The sequence below is a fragment of the Myotis lucifugus genome, unplaced genomic scaffold (genome assembly GCF_000147115.1).
Source record: "Myotis lucifugus unplaced genomic scaffold, Myoluc2.0 scaffold_28, whole genome shotgun sequence".
NCBI classification, from domain to species: Eukaryota; Metazoa; Chordata; class Mammalia; order Chiroptera; family Vespertilionidae; genus Myotis; species Myotis lucifugus.
The window spans coordinates 1,033,987-1,049,945 of NW_005871076.1; the positions used below are offsets into that span (position 1 = coordinate 1,033,987).

Genomic DNA, 15,959 nt, shown 5'->3' on the forward strand with positions numbered 1-15,959 from the left:
TGTTGTCTGTCTAAATCATTATTTCAGTCAAATGCCTTTCTTTTTTCCTAATCGAAACGGTTTCTCCACACAGAAAGGACCTCACTCTGCTCTCCCGGAAGCCAGTTTGACAAACTGAAAGTTCCAATAACTTAGGTTTAATGGCAAGCCCGCCAGTGTCACCTGGGATTGTGCTTCACGTTGTGCTTTCTCAGCACTGCGGTGGAACAGTCCTCTCTCCTGGGGGCAGCCTTGCTTTTGTAAGGGCGTGGAAGAAAACATTCATTCTGTTCTTCAAGGACCTTCTGAGGCTGCAATGTTCATTTGAAAAGGAATTGCAAGCAGTTTAGGGGTAGAGCCAGGACCGGAGCAGCAGCATCTTGCTGATGGCAGAGAATGCTTTCCTGCTGGTCCCTGAGTACAGTAAGAGGAACCCAAAGGGGTAGGAAACCACAGGAACACAGCTCATCCTCAGCAAAGATGTGCGTACTAGGAGGTTTACAGGGCCGTGGATAAATGGAATTGACTGAATAAATTATGATGCACCCATACAATGGAATACCCTACAGTTATTAAAATTGATGATGTTGATCTATAATTAATAGCATTGAGTTACTCAGAATATACTGTTAAGTATAATAGAAGAGGTTAAAACAGTTGTGTAGACTAAACTTTTATTATAAATACACATATATCTTTTTTAACCCAGGGAAAATGCTAAATGCCAGATGGCTATCACCAACATTTTAAGAGGGGTTATTTCTAAGTGGTGAGATTTTTGAATACTAAAAAAATTATTTCCCTAAGTGCTTAGCTGTGTTTTCTAACTTTTCTACAATAAATTGATTGTATTCCCTATTATAATTGGATAGTAAAAATAAAATAAATAAAACTGAGGGATGAGAAGTGAAAGACATGGGAGAGGAATTTGGGAAGGAAATAAGCCAAGCTGAGTAGGATTGGCAAACCATGCAACCAACTTTTTGGACACATTCTTACCTGAATGCTGGATGAGAGCAAAAGATGTGTGTGTGTGTGTGTGTGTGGGGGGGGGGGTGATCTAAACGGGCTACACTCCCAGGGTTGGCTGTATCAGGGACAAAGTTATCCCTCCATATTCCTTCTTTCCAATTTTCCATTGAAATAAATCACTTTTTTTTCCTGGTTACATGACCACCTAGAACAGTAGTCACATTTTCCATCTTCCCTGGCAGCTATGTTCTGGCCAAAGGGGTCTAAGTAACTTTTAGGACGAGTTTTTACTGAATGAGACCAGTTTTCTCTTTTCTCCCTCCATTTCGCTATGTGGAATGGAGATGTGATGGCTGGGACTCTAGCTGCCATCCCGAACAGTGAGGAGGAAGGTTACACCTACAGAGGAAAGGAAGTAGTCTGGGTTGTAGAGTCACTACTGAAGTCCTGAACTACTTTACTGCCAGACTTTTGTCTGAAAGTTAAATAAACTTCCATCTTGTTTAATGCACTGTTATTTTGGATTTGAAAAGGAAAAGAAAAGAAAGGAAGAATTTTAAAATTAAGAAAATAATGAAAGCCCCTTTGACTTTGTATAATAATAACATGAATAGCTAATATTTATTGAGTAGTTTAATGACTGAGCATGTATATAAAACTCAAATTGCACTAAACGCTTAAACCTCTTTGAAGATGCATTGACTCTGCAACCCTGAGATAGCGCCAGTGGTTTTGTTGACCATAAATGACCCTAGGACACTGGTGGACTGTCCAGTGGGAGTTGGAGAGAACACATAACATTACAACGCGTGTTGTCAAACACACTTAATCTCCAGTTTTCTGACACCAAGTGCCATCTGTGGTACTTTCTTCCCTTAGGATGTTAATTCATAATTGTTTCTTTTTTGTTGATGTGTGATACCTTTTCCATTGATTTAAACGTATACATTACTTTTACTCCACATGGCCAGCAGTACTCATATATTCCCAAGCCACTGGACCACTTGCGTGCATAAATGCCACTGTTTAATGAAGTACGTATATTCAGGCCTGTAAAACCTCACAGTATGAACTTGGGGTACTTCTGCAAATGATTCTGACTTCTGGGTATTTACGTGGGCCATGTTGGTATCCAAAAGAAAAATGCTTTTTTATTTATAGATTATTTCATTGAACTTTGTAAAATGGTTATCATTAGTGTATTTACTCTGCCCTCCCAAACTCATCATCTTTTCTCTACCTCCCCTCAGTATAGGTAGGTATCATGAAAGTGAATTGTAAATTCTATTTTTAACACAAAGACTCTTTTCATCTTCTTTCTCTTCATTCTGGACAACCCCTCCCCTTGTATTCTCAGTTCTACATTCATACCCATAGGACACATTGCTTCCACGCTGTAAAGGAGGAGGAAGGGAAGGGGAGGGAGAGAATCTGAAAAGGGGAAGGGCATGAACAATTATTGTTTTTCTGGCGAGCCACAGAAAAATTTCTGGCATTTGCCCAGTTGCACTTTCCATGTATTACCTCAATCATGTGATCTCAAAACCCAGTGAAGTAGATGGTACACCCCATTTTACTGAAGCAGCAGAAGTTGTGGGGTGTTTGATGTTATACCGAGAGGTCACACAGCTTGTGTATGGCAGCCCCGAGACTGACTTAGGCTCATTTGACCTCAAAGCAGCCTGGCTCTTCATCCAGCTGAAGTCACCTAAGTGTGTATTTCCATCATAAAACTCACTGGGGGCTCTGTTTTGTAATCAAAATCGGAACAGAGTGTGAATGTAATTTGCTTGCTGCTGGCTGCATTAGCATGAATTATTGAGCTCCAGAGCCCTCACATAAAAGTTAAGCACCTGAAGAGACTCAGCTGGTTGATTCTATCCGGTCCTCAGCTGTTCTCTCAAGGGAAAATGACTCCAAGTGCCACATCAGCAATCACCGTTGTCTTGTTGGTAACAGCGTTCATCACCCATAAGTGTTTTCCCAAGTGCAGGCAGGAGGGGGAGGGGGGAAGGGGAAGTAGGAGTGGAGGTCTCACAGCCAGGTTATTACCACACTCTCTCTCTTGGTGTTTTCCGGAAAGTCAGATAATCCAATGGAAGCTAGTGTGTACCTAAGAAGCTTTCCTTTTCTGGGATTCAAAAGACTCAAGATTTCTATGCTCTTGTAATTTTCTATTGCTGTGTCACCTCAGTAGGGTTTGAAAGCCACAAGGGCCATGCTTCTTGGAGGAACAATGCATAGAAACAAGGAAGCAGGGCATGTGGAGGTACTCATAGTAGAATTATGTCAGAGTAATTATGAATGTTAGTAGTAAAATTATGGCAAGCATCCCTTCTTTGCTCTTCTGATGGGCATGTCATTCACTCTGGTCTCACCACACACACAGAGTTATGCGGTCCAGGCAGGCCAGTTAGAGTATCCCAACCCCCCTGGCACAGTGGTTGGTACAGGTCAGGCATGTGCCCCAAACAGAGCCAATTAGAATCTTCCTTGAAGTTTGATATATAGATGCCAAGAAGTGAGTCTTACTTTTGGATCATGAGCCTTGAGTGATGAGCTGTGGACTACCATTGGTGATATTTCCCAACCAGTAGACACACCTTCCTGCAGAAGGCAGCAGAACCAGAGCTATAGTGAGATAGATAGGTAAATAGATAGGTAACTGGATAGATGGAGCCTTGACAATAACATTTGAATACCTAGATCCGGTTGTCCTTAAAGGATACTCAGTTAAATGAGACCATATCCCCAATGTGGTGTTTATTACTTAAACTACTTGGAGTTATTTTCTGACACTTGAAACTGACTAACACATATTAAAAACCCAGAAACAACAAAACTGGGTAACAATGGAGTATTCAAATAGCAGACTTCAGAACAGCAGGAGGTCTAGCTGGCAAGAGCCCTGAGTTTATTTCCCATTAGAAAATAAAGAAGGAGGCATGTGGTTGATAACAGGGTGAGAGGAAAGGAGCCCAAGTAGAGCAGAACCACCCCAGTGAGGCACACAAGGGGAAAAGTGAGCTGGGGGGTGAGAACACAGCCTGCTATGTGCCCAGCTCTTCACCATGCTCTAGTGACACTTCCCACTCATTTAGAAAGGAGTTGGCCCAGTTCTCTCTAGTCCTGGCACCGGGTGAGGCCAAAATCAACATGCTGAGCTAACTGCTTGCTTCCCTGAGCTGGTCATGAGATCACCCATCACTGCAGAAGGGAGCCAAGGAAAAACATCCTGGCCTTTGGCTCAAGCTATCATTCACCAGGCTATGAATTTTCTGTTGGAGAATTCCGGACTTGTGGCTGAAGCGCCTCTTTTATCTTTATCTCTGAGCCCTGAACATAAACAAGTGTTTAATAAATGCTTGATGGATGAGTGAATTTGTGAATTAATTAAGAAGCATCCAGGAATCACCATTCCTAGAGAAAAAGGATGCGTGCAAGATTAATAAATATGACTGATAATAATGATTTGAAATCAGATCTATTGGTATGAGCTGAAAAATTTAAAAAAGGAGAGTTTGGTTATATTTTCCAGATTGCCCTGAACTTTAATAATTTGGTGCTACACACACTCAAACAATGTGCAATACTCCCATAAACTCAGGAAACACTGAGTTAAACAAAGCCACACACGTTTCTTTGCTGACCTTCTCAGAAGGTTTACTCTGCTGATGTGATTTTGTATTTGCATCTGGATCACTTTGCAGGATTAGCAGAACAGGCCTGGGGAATGCTGGGTAAGGCAAATGTGACTTCCCCCGGGATTTCACTCTACTGGCCAGACAAAGGGTCAACTGACTGTCCTGGATCCTAACTTCCTAGTCTCTGCTTAGCCAGCTGAGCCACCCCCCCTTCCTCCCCGATAACCCTTTTGGAGTAGTTTGTTGGGGACAATGGAGTATATATTAGAAAGTGCTGGCTGGCCCTTGAGCACGTTTTCCCTTCTCTGCTGAGCAGAGAGAACTCAACAGGATCAGATCTGGCTGCTCTTGGCCAAGCCCGGACCATCTGCTGCCCGGGGGCTTGAGTTCACCAGAGGCACACATTACTGTGATCTTCTCTAAGTGTGAAGCCCTGAATGTGGGCATTCGAATTTGAGGGCAGGCTCTGAGACACTCGATGTGAGTTTCTTTTTTTTTCATAGAGAATTTTACTTGTTCAGGAAGGTACTAGGGTGCAACAGAACACGGATATTAGACTCAAGTAAGATGTTGGCTTGCATTCTGGATTTTGTAACTTTGGCCAAATCACTTCCTGATTCTTAGTTTGGATCGCCCACAAAATGGGGCCAATGCTAATACTTCTTTGTGCAATAAACTCAGCAAGTCTGAGTTATACAACTGTGCATGTTCCAATGAAAGTTCTGGCCCTTGACCTGAGCGATAACCCATAAGCCCTTGAAATATCTTGCCTGATCAGTGAGACTTTGACTTCCTGGGGCCTTGAGACACACCAGAGTCTAAGCTAACGAAGTGATTTATGGTGGTGGGTGTGGCTCATGCACTATAACCTTGACTTCTAGAGGGGCTAGAGACTAAAGTCAACCACACAGGAAGTCAGTCATGCCCACCTGACCAAAACCCAGTAAATGTCCCAGGACATCCAGTCTCTGGTGAGCTTCCATGGTTGGCAGTATTTTATGTGTGCTGTTATGCACTGTTGTGGGGCAAAATAAGTGTTCTCTGCTCTGGGAGAGGACAATTCAAAGTTGTGCCTGGTCTCCCCTGGACTCTGCCCTGTGTAGCTTTTCCCATTTCTGACTTTAATCTGTATCCTTTCACTGTAATAAATTATAAATGTGAGTATCACACCTTTGCTGGGTTCCATGAGGCCTTCTAGTGAATCATTGAATCCGAGGGGGGTCTTGGGGACTTCTGAACACACTTTCTCATGGGTTTGTTGAGAGAACTAATGAAATAAACTACATTGAGTAGTTAGTAGAATGCTCAGCAAATAGGAAGTCTTCAACCTGGCCAGTGTGGCTCATAGTTTGATTCCTGGTCAGGCACATGCCCGGGTGCGGGCTTGATCCCTAGTAGAGAGTATGCAGGAGGCAGCTGATCAATGATTCTTCTCTCTCTCTTCCTTCCTCTGAAGTCAATTATATATACATGTATTCAATAAACAAGGCTACTTAGAGATTTTTCCCAAAGGAGGAGAGGGAAGTAATGAATTACTGTCACACTTCTGGCCTGATTTTTCCAACCCTACTTGTTATTCATTCTTTCTTTCAATAATTTTTTTGAGTGACAACTATGCCAAACATTGTGTAGTTGGAGAAAGAAAGATCAAACTTATAAGTAAATAGATAAATATATAATTACAAGTTGCAGTAAGTTTTATGGAAGAAAAGAATAGGGGTGAGAGATACTGAGAGTTGGGAAGGGAAATGATGTAAGTAAGATTCGTATTATTGGCCCTATCTCTGTATCTAAAACTCTATTCTGTTCTGTGATTTTTGTCATGTATTTCTCTCTTTATTTCACCTTCCCCCAGTCTCTGTCTTCCAGTCCTAGGTAGAGAGCTGGGGCATCATAGCACTCCAGTTCTGTTCTTTATCCATCTCCTGACACTTTGAGTCAGTGGGCATAGCCTTCTTTCCTCCCTCTCTTAATACAATATGAATTAAGCACTACTTTCCCTTAGTTCTAGGCTATACCAGACTTCTTTCCCTTGCTTCCTGCTGCCTCCCAACAGGGTCCTATAGCAGGAAAAAGGTGAATGAAGCAGGAGTTGACACCAGTGGGCAGAGAAAGAACAACTCAGAGTCGTCAGCCCCTTTAGCATGCTTTCATTTTTCCTCCAAACATTTCTCTGACATTGCTTTGGGGTGATCTCATTCCCCCATCATAGGAGGTAATCCCAGACAAGTTCATAGCCATATCCCTGGCTCCTGACATAAGCTGGTTCTTAATAAATAGCTTGGGGTTGCTTTTGAAATGGGTTGGGTGCCAGGTCCCAGAGATGTTCAGTGAGATAGCACTGAAATTATCCAGAGAACCAAAGCATTTCCTTTGCCATTGCTTGCTCCAGGAGGGCCCAGGGCACCTGTGAGGAAAGGCTGGAGGTACTGGCAGCTTGAAGGACAAGGGGAGGAGCTATCTCATTCATCCCAGGAGGGAATTCTGCTTCCTTCCATTATCCACATTTCCAGAGTGAGCTTTTGCTAAAGGTGTGGCTTTTGGTACACGAGTCTCTTTCCACATGGTTTGAGAAACAGCCAGATCCACCATGCAGAAGAAAGAAAGATGAGTCAATGACCCTCCCACCCTCACCTCTTCCTCTGGTTTAGGAAAATAAAGCTTTCATTACATGGTCACAGGCTTTCTCCCTCAAGTTGTTTCTTTCTTTCATCTCCACATAAAGATTTCTGGAGCTGAAGGAGGCATGTCCCAGGCAAACAGTAGAATGTTTCTGATAATGGGGCCATCTGGTCTGGGCGCTGGCGTTGACCTCTAGATGTGATGCTCAGAAACTAGTGTCTTTGAGTGATGCACAGAACCTCAACTGCAAAGAGATGATTTTTTACCTTTCCTTCCAACTCTAAAGATAACAGGATGTTAAGGTGAATGATCAATACTCCAGGAGTATCTTCACAGTACTACAGAAATAAAGGTGATGGATTTGAAATGGAACCAAATTGGCAAAATGTAGATAACTATTGAAATTTGAGTCATGGGTAGAAGGCAAGTTATTGTACTATTTTCTCCACTTTTGTGTGTGTGTGGTCCTCCTTAGAATTGCTGGTGAGGTGCAGGTGCCACCAGCAGCCCAGACTGCAGTGGTGAGGAATGAAGTGGCTGTGAATGCTCCCAGACCCTTGGAGACAATGACTTTGAGGATGAGGACTAAAGTGGTTGGGCTTGTCTTCTGTTGTCAAAAAAGTTACATCTTGATTTCAAATGGATTAGTCTTCATTGTCAAGACTTGCCTCTCTCTCTGTCTCTGTCTCTGTCTCTCTCTCTCTCTCTCTCTGAGTGTGTGTGTCTCTGTGTGTGCATGTTTACACATATTTGCACTTTAATTTGGTGGTAGCTTGGGAAAAACCTGCATGACCCTTGTTGAAAGCAGCAAGCCTGGGAAGTGAGAATTCTTCCCTCTCAGTTCAGTTGTCCTTGAAGCCAAGATGTTCATCCCAGGACCTTCTGCAATTTATCTGCCTCTTTTAAATAAAAATTCAGATCATTCCTTTCATTTATACCAAATGGAACAGATATAACCTTGGAGAAAAAAATACCTTGCCTGCCTATAGAGTTGGACCCCATGTTAGGAGTGAGTGTCTCTATACCAGAAAGATGCTAAAGATCCACATGTCATCTGTCCCACTGGACACAGGGTCATATTTTCAAGTAGAAAGCTTGAATTTAAGGAAACCTTCCGGAAGTCCCTGAGATATGGAAACTGTCTTCTCTGATTAAGCTATAGAAGTGTCTCAGCGATTTTTGCAATCATTTTTCACTCTGAGATAGTCTGTAGTCCTCCTAGGAATGTGAGATATTGCAGGATGTGTGGACAGTTCTTTCTTCCCATAAGGTCATATCCAGATAGGAGACAGTATCCTTGGCATTGCCTCTGTCTTCTGCATCTTTGTCTCAGAAAGCCTTTACTGTCCCTGAAGGCTGAATTGTGTCTCTTTTTTGTGAGCCATTGGGCTCCATCTTTCCCCCATCACAGAACTCATCACCTTGTATTGTAATTGCTGGTTTACTTGCCTGTTCACCAGATTTGAACTCTGCACAGTCTGTGATTGTTCATCTAAACTCCTAACACCTGGCAAAGCGAAGGCATCCACTAATTCATTCAACAAAAATGTACCAAATGCCTATAATAAGTAAGCCAGACACAATGTGTGCCTTTATGGGACTTACATTCTAGCAGCACCTAGTAAGCACTCAATAAGTATTTGTTGAATGAATGAATAAATGAATGAATCAATATTAAACCTCACCATTCCACTTAACCCTAATTTCAACTTTGATATTTTGCCATCTCTGTTCCTGACATAAGATTCTAACATTCCTGCCCAGCTGGCATAGCTCAGTGGTTGAGCGTTGACCTATGAACCAGGAGGTCACGGGTTTGATTCCCGGTCAGGGCATGTGCCTGGGTTGCGGGCTTGATCCCCAGTGGGGCATGCATTAGTGTTTCTCTCTCTCTCTCACCTTTCCTCTCTGAAATAAATAAAAATATATATTTTTTAAAAAGATTCCAACATGCCCAACTAGTTATTTTTCCAAGATTGGGGAGTATCCAGGCATACTAGCCACAGATAGAAATAATATTTTTCCAGGTCATCCTTTACAAAAAGGCCCCATTATTTAAAATGTGCTTTGAGCTCTGTCCATATCCCAGTTTTTCCAAAGGATACCTGCCTGAGACACTCCTCTTATTGAAGACTCTCCCCGCCCCCACATGTCTTCTACATCAAGTCTATAATCTCTATTGCAGGCAGCCATGATGAGTGACAAAAATTGCCAGCTGGTAGGAAAGGGAGCAGAAGGGAGCAAGGAGATATCTTTTTCTGCCTATTCAGAACATTGAAATCCAATTTATGGCTGGCCACTTGAGCCAAAGAAAGCAGCTCTCAGCAGCTGTTGATCTGAGAGGCTCCAGCTCATTTCCATGACCTGGCTGTCACACTCCTCAGGCACGTCTGGGAGTGGGTCAGCATGAAGCAGCAGCCCTCCTGTTCTCTCCCCGAAGGCCTGGCCTTGGGTGGGCCTGTTTCAGACGGCAGAAAATGTGATAGAGTCACTCTTTCAAAAATCTTTTTTTCTTGTGGATGGACATTCCTTGGTAATTGCTGCTCCAGGGTTCCTCCTCTTCTTATTACTCTTGTCCTCAGTGGTGTGCTGGTAAACCAGCTGGGGGTTGGGGGTTCTGATTTGCGTCAATTTCCATGGTGTAAATACTCCTACTTTGACTACCAACCTGATGTCACTGAATATGGAGGTGGGAAGACATAAGACCTGTGTGTTACTGCCTTTCATGTTCCAGCACCACTAGATAGCGTGCTGTCTAACTGGCACTCGCTCCAGAGGTGAAAGGTTGCCCTAGACCAGCACCATTGTCTTTCTTACAGTTGGGACTCTAGGATATGGTTGTAAAATCCTTTTGTATCTGTTTTGTCATTGGGCTCTGACCACAGCACTGCCAGGTAAGAATGACAATGCGTATTTGGTAGAGGAGGAAACTGAGGCACAGGAAGATATGACTTGCCTCAGCTCCCATAGCTGGGGTTCACTGTTCTTCTCTGTTCACTCTTGACTCTGGCCATTCTCCTCTCACACGGCCCATTGCAGGCAAACGGAACATCATTTTGTGCTACCAATGCCTCAGTCACTCTCACTCCTTCAGTTCTTCCCAGAATATTCTTTCTGAATTCCATCCTCTCCCTCTCCTGCCCAACTGTTGCTTGTCTTTTGGGTCTCAGCTTAAACATCATGTCCCTGAGTGTCCATGTCAGGGTCAGGGATCCCTGCCGTGTGCATTTATGACTCTCTGTAGCACCTCCATCACAGTTATTGGTCAAATGGTGTTGAAGTGGCTTGTTCATTGGTCTGCCTCCTCTACCAGACTGTAAACTTGGCGAGGGCAGACACTTTCATCCAGCTCACCACTGAGCCTAGCGCCAAACACAGTGTCTGGCCCCAAAAGTATTTTTAGAATAAAGGGATTCCTGAATGATGGCCTCCTACCCTCAAGTTCACTGAATGCTTTGTTCTCTGAGCTATCTCCCATCAGGGCCCCATAGAATCCACTTCCTCATAGATTGGTTGAGGTTTTCTCAGGAACCTGGGGAGGCTCCTGCCACAGTGCTCAGCCAGCCAGACTGCTCCCTTGTCAGTTGCAGCTGCTCACCTCCCCTGCCTTGCCATGGCCCCTCTGGGCTTTGCAAAGTGTCACAGAAGCAAGCTGAGAAACCTGTTTGGTGTGCTATGAAATGTGCTCATTACACGCATGCTAAGACAGAGACATAGGAAGAAGGCTCCAGCCAGAACCACCCGAACCTTCGGGAAAGGAGGAATGTTTAGGAATATTCTGGAACGAACGTGTCCTATAATAATTGCAAGACTAAGCCTTATGGATTAGCCTTGATTCCCTCAATTTCCCTCTGCGGAGGCAGAAAAGGATCCGGGCTGCTTACATGCTGGGGATCTGCTGACCTTTTGGCACCACAGAATCTCAAACATACCTGAGGCGTTTATTACAAACATCTAATCATCTGTAAACACAGGCGGCTGCCACTTAAAACAGGCAGGAGCAGAGTCGGGCACTAGTTCCTTCCTTTGTTTTACCCGAGCCTGCCTAGTGATAAAACTTCAGGGTGTTCATCTTTGCTCTGGAGCATATATGAGAAAAATTAATTTACCAATCACCAGAGGACCTGGTTATGCCTCTAAGCATTTAGTCCAACAAAAGTTTGCATGGTGATGAAATGTGCTATTCTGTAATGTCTAATACAGCAACCACTAGCCACATGTGGTTACTGAGCCCTTGCCAGGTGGCTGATGAAAGGGAGGAATCAGATTTTAAATTTCATTTACTGTTAATTAATTTAAATTTGAAGTTAAGTAGCCACATGTGGCTAGTAGCTACTATATTGGACAGCACAGCTCTACATCTAACCTACAAATTTTGTCTAGGAGATGAGAGTTTTAACTTTTAAAGATATACATATATATATATACACAATTCCTGTGACTGTTATATATACATATCACAAGAATTACAGAAGATTGAAAAACACATGAAACGACACGAGAAGAGGGATATAAAAAATTTCAGAAAATGGGAAACTATAAGACAAGTGCAATAGCAAGGGAAAAAAGAAGAGAAAGTGTGTGTGTATGTTTGGAACCTAGAGATTAAAAAAGACTTAAGAGGCATATCAACGAAATGCAATGTGTGGAACTTTGTGGATCTTGATTCAAACAAACCGATTATTAAAAAATTATAAAACAATTGGGGAAATTTTAACACTGACTGAATATTTGATGATATCAAGGAAATTTTAGATGTGATAATGGTATTGAGGTGATGTTAAAAAAAATAGTCCTTATCTTTTTAAAGGTACTTATTAAGTTGTTTACACATGAAAGAGGATGATATGGACTTGATAAGTGGGCTATAGATGAAATAAGATTGGTCTTATGTAATTATGGAATCCAAGTGATTGGTACATTGGTTCATTATTATTATATTATCTATTTTTATATTTAGAAAATTTCACAATAAAAAGTTTTAAAAAATCGTAAGAGGGATGCCAGTGTTGGTGAGAGATGGGCAAACAGGCACTTTCCTTCTTAAATGTTGGGAGCTTAACATTTCATATTGGGAAGGCAACTTGGGTACATTGACCAAGACCTAAACTATATGTTCCTTTTGACTCAGGAATCCTAGTTTTAGGAATTTCTCCTGCAGACATATGCGAGAATCTATATAATGGATTGTGAAGTGCAGGGTTGTTTATAATAGTGAGGAATTGGAGGTAGCCTAAATGTCCTTTGGTCATGGATTGGTTATATAAATGATGGTATGCAACTACTGTGGAATGATACGCAGTAGTTGAGATTTAAAGAGAATGAGATAGATCAGTGTGGACTGCCATCAGAAAGATGTCCATGATATATTCTTAGGTTGAAAAAAAGCAAATTTCAAAAAGTATGTGTAGTACGACCCACCCAATGGAAGCAACATATGTGTGTATATATGTATGTATCTATGGATATTTTGTTGTAGAAGCACAGATAAAACTTGGAAAAAAACATACATCAGATTGATCCAGGGAGGGGAGGAACTTACAGCTCCACTAAAATGAGCATGAGTTGCTGTGTTATCTGTGGCTCTCGAGTAGCTAGACTCACATTGTCTGTTCCATGAATAATCAACAATTGGCTCTCCCATCAGACAACCTGGCTGCTATGGTCTGAATGTTGTGTGTCCCCCAAATTCAGGTGATGAAACTCTAACCCCCAAAGATGATGGTTATTAGGAGGTGGGGCCTTAGGGAGGTGCTTAGGTCATGAGAGTGGAGCCCTCACAAGTGAGATTGGTGCTGTTTTGAAAAAGACCCCAGAGAGACCCATAGCCTTTTCATCTTGTAAGAAGTCACCAGCTATGAACTAGGACGAGGGCTCTCATCAGAATGCAACCATGCTGGTGCCTTAATCTTGGACTTCCAGCCTCCAGAACTGTGAGAAATAAATTTCTGTTGTTTATAAGCCACCCAGTCTATGGCATATGTTATAGTAGCCCAAAGGGACTAAGACACTGGCCCTTCCTGCCAGAAGAAAACAAATGTTTTTGTGACAAGAAGCTTCATTCAGCACAAACTGCTGATCCCTACTTCCACAGGGGAGAGGCGTTTAGAAAGTTCATTTCTGTCATGGTAGCTGCCAGTTACTGAGCAACACCCTTGGTCAAACATTGTGCTAAGAGGTCTATGCACATGTCCCTTACTCTCAGGCTCTGGAGTCAAACTCAGATTCTCCCACTTGCTATTTGTGGCCTTGGACTAGTTACTTCAGCTCAGTTTCCTCCTCTATAAAATGGAAGGAAAAATAGTACCTATCTCATGGGTATGCGAATTCAATGAGATAATGCATATTAAGTGCCTGGCACATATAATTGCTCAGTAAATGTCCACTCATTGTTTTCTCACTCCAGCATTCCTACAGCCTTATGTGGTCTAAATACTATTAGGCATCCATTTGGCAGATGAGGAAATTGAGTCCTAGAGACAGTGATGTGCTGGCACCAGGTCACATGGGTTTATGAGAGCAAATGTTAAATTCTCACTCATTTTTTTGAGTTGGCCCACCATCATGTTGGTAGCTTGAAATTAGCTGTGGTGGGATGTGAGTATTTACACCATGGGAGTCAGCAAACACTGCATTTCCCCCGAGAGCTGTTTGTTGAACATTACCAGCACACTGAGTAGTTAAGTGACTCGTCTAAGGCCCTGTGGCTGGTGTGTGGCAGTGCCTGGATTTTAATGCTGCTCTGCTCAACTCTAAGGTCTTAATGCTTGGATATACCTCATGGAGGTTTATATACATATGTAAATCTCTCTTTAAAAGTTACAGCACTCATCTCCTGGACAAAGCTAGTTGGATAATGCTTTTCAACATCATGTCCCTAGAGAAGTGGTTTTCAAATTTTAGGGTGCTTCAGATTTACCAGGCGGGGTGTTGTTGAAACATTTCTGAGCCCCACTCCCAGAATTTCTTATTCATTTTTTTTTTGGGGGGGGGTTTCAATAATTTACATTTCTAACCAGTTCCCAGTGATGTTGGTTCTGCTGGTCTGGGACCATACTTTGGGATCTATTGTTCTACTGCAAAAGCTGAAACTTTGTGTTGTACATCTTGCCATAATCTTATCAGGCTTTAGCAATCCTCTCATCTATAGATGGGAAGGTTTAGGTAGTGATTCTAGGCCCTGAGCTTTCTGCTGGAGAGCATTGTGGTAAGATATCTGTGCTCCCAGCAGTTCGAGCACAGGAAAACAAGAACCAAATCTTGGTGCCTCTCTCTAGTTGGCCTCTGCTTAGCTCTGGCCAATATCCCAAGAGCCTGAGCCACTCCCCACATACAGCAGGAGGCAAATGAAAAAACACACACCACATTTCAAAGTCTATCTTTAAAACCTGGCAGAAAGCTGCCCTATAATTATACTAAGTGAACTAGTTACAACTTCTCTTGTATTGATGTAGGATTATTGAGAGATTGCTCACACAGTTCTGTGGAATTCAGTTAATGAAGTTAGAGCTTTTTAAAAAAACCACCTCTCTCTTCTAACCATTTCTGGCCTCCTAAATATTATAGGTAACAAAATCATGAAGGAAAAGGAGGTAGACCCTGAATTAATGTTTCTGATCAGAACATGTTTACTACTTTAGAAGCACAACTTTCCCAGCCTAGTTTCCTAACTTAAGTATCTCATGTTTTGCAAGCTCTTAGAGGAGAAAGCAAGAGGGCATGGAGAGACATATAAAAACTCACCTGTGGACATAACTTCAAAAGAATTAGAGAAGCTAAGATGGGGATTTGGCTATACCAAGTTTGCACAGCTTTAATTCATTCTACAACAGTGTCCTATGAATACACCTAGCCAATGAAGGACCAGGCCAATGGACTTTGGTAGTCCCCTTTTATAATCCTGGGTTTGGGAGATAGGACAGGCATTCTTGGCTTAATAGGAACCATGGGCTTATACCATTTGGACTTGCTTTAATTGAGGAAATCAGAAAATATAATTCTGGGAATATGAATTCTGGCAATTCTGACAATTGGAATTCCAGTTTCTTGAGAGTAGGAAGTAAATCTCATTAATCTGTAGCCCCACATTCCTGAGCACATAATTAGAGTTTAATAAACTCAACAAATGCTTGAGAATGACAGAATGTTTTGGAAAGAACGAGTCAGAACAATTTGCATTCAAATCCCAACTGTATCTTCTACTATTTGTGTGACTTGAGCAAGTCATTTAGCTTCTTTGACACTCTGACCTGTAAAATGGGGGTCAATCAGTCAACAAAATTTACTGAATGCCTGCGTGTGCTAATACCGTTCTAGACACCGGGGCTATGTCAGTGAACAAGGCGGTCAGAATTTCTATCCTCAAGGTGTATGTAATATTAGAGCCTATCTCAAGCTGCCTCCCAGGAAGGCCATGGAAGGGATAAGGGTCAGACCTCATACCCTATCATGCCTCTACCATTAACTAGCTGTGACATCTCGGCAAGTGAATGTAATAGGACCAGCCATATGGGAATGCTGTGAAGGCCTCCACCACACATCCATCCTTGCCTTTGTGTATACGTTGAAAAGGCATTTCTTTGGGCAGATGAGTTACACAAAGAGGCACTCCTACAGAAGAGCTGATGTGGTCCCATTCCAGGGCTTGGTAAGAGGCCGGATTCCACCTTCAGTGTACCTACTTGGCTGGGTACCTTGTGCAAATGCATGTAAAATTCCTACAACAAACAGTACTTGGCATAG

The 15,959-nt window shown here is 42.5% G+C and overlaps 1 protein-coding gene across 13 annotated transcripts in view; it reads right to left on the reverse strand.

Moving 5' to 3' along the window:
• SH3RF2 (SH3 domain containing ring finger 2) overlaps window positions 1–15,959 on the reverse strand; it is a 110,650-nt gene that overhangs the window by 64,486 nt on the left and 30,205 nt on the right. For 10 of the 13 annotated variants that reach the window (XM_023752010.1, XM_023752014.1, XM_023752013.1 and 7 more), the window contains exon 2: window positions 3,484–3,582. The exons of 2 other annotated variants lie outside the window; for them this stretch is intronic. In XM_023752010.1, coding sequence (XP_023607778.1) covers window positions 3,484–3,582 — 99 coding nt within the window. Of the gene's footprint in view, window positions 1–162; window positions 277–3,483; window positions 3,583–15,959 lie in introns of those variants that run through there. One more of the 13 variants, XM_023752015.1, reaches the window with a different exon arrangement.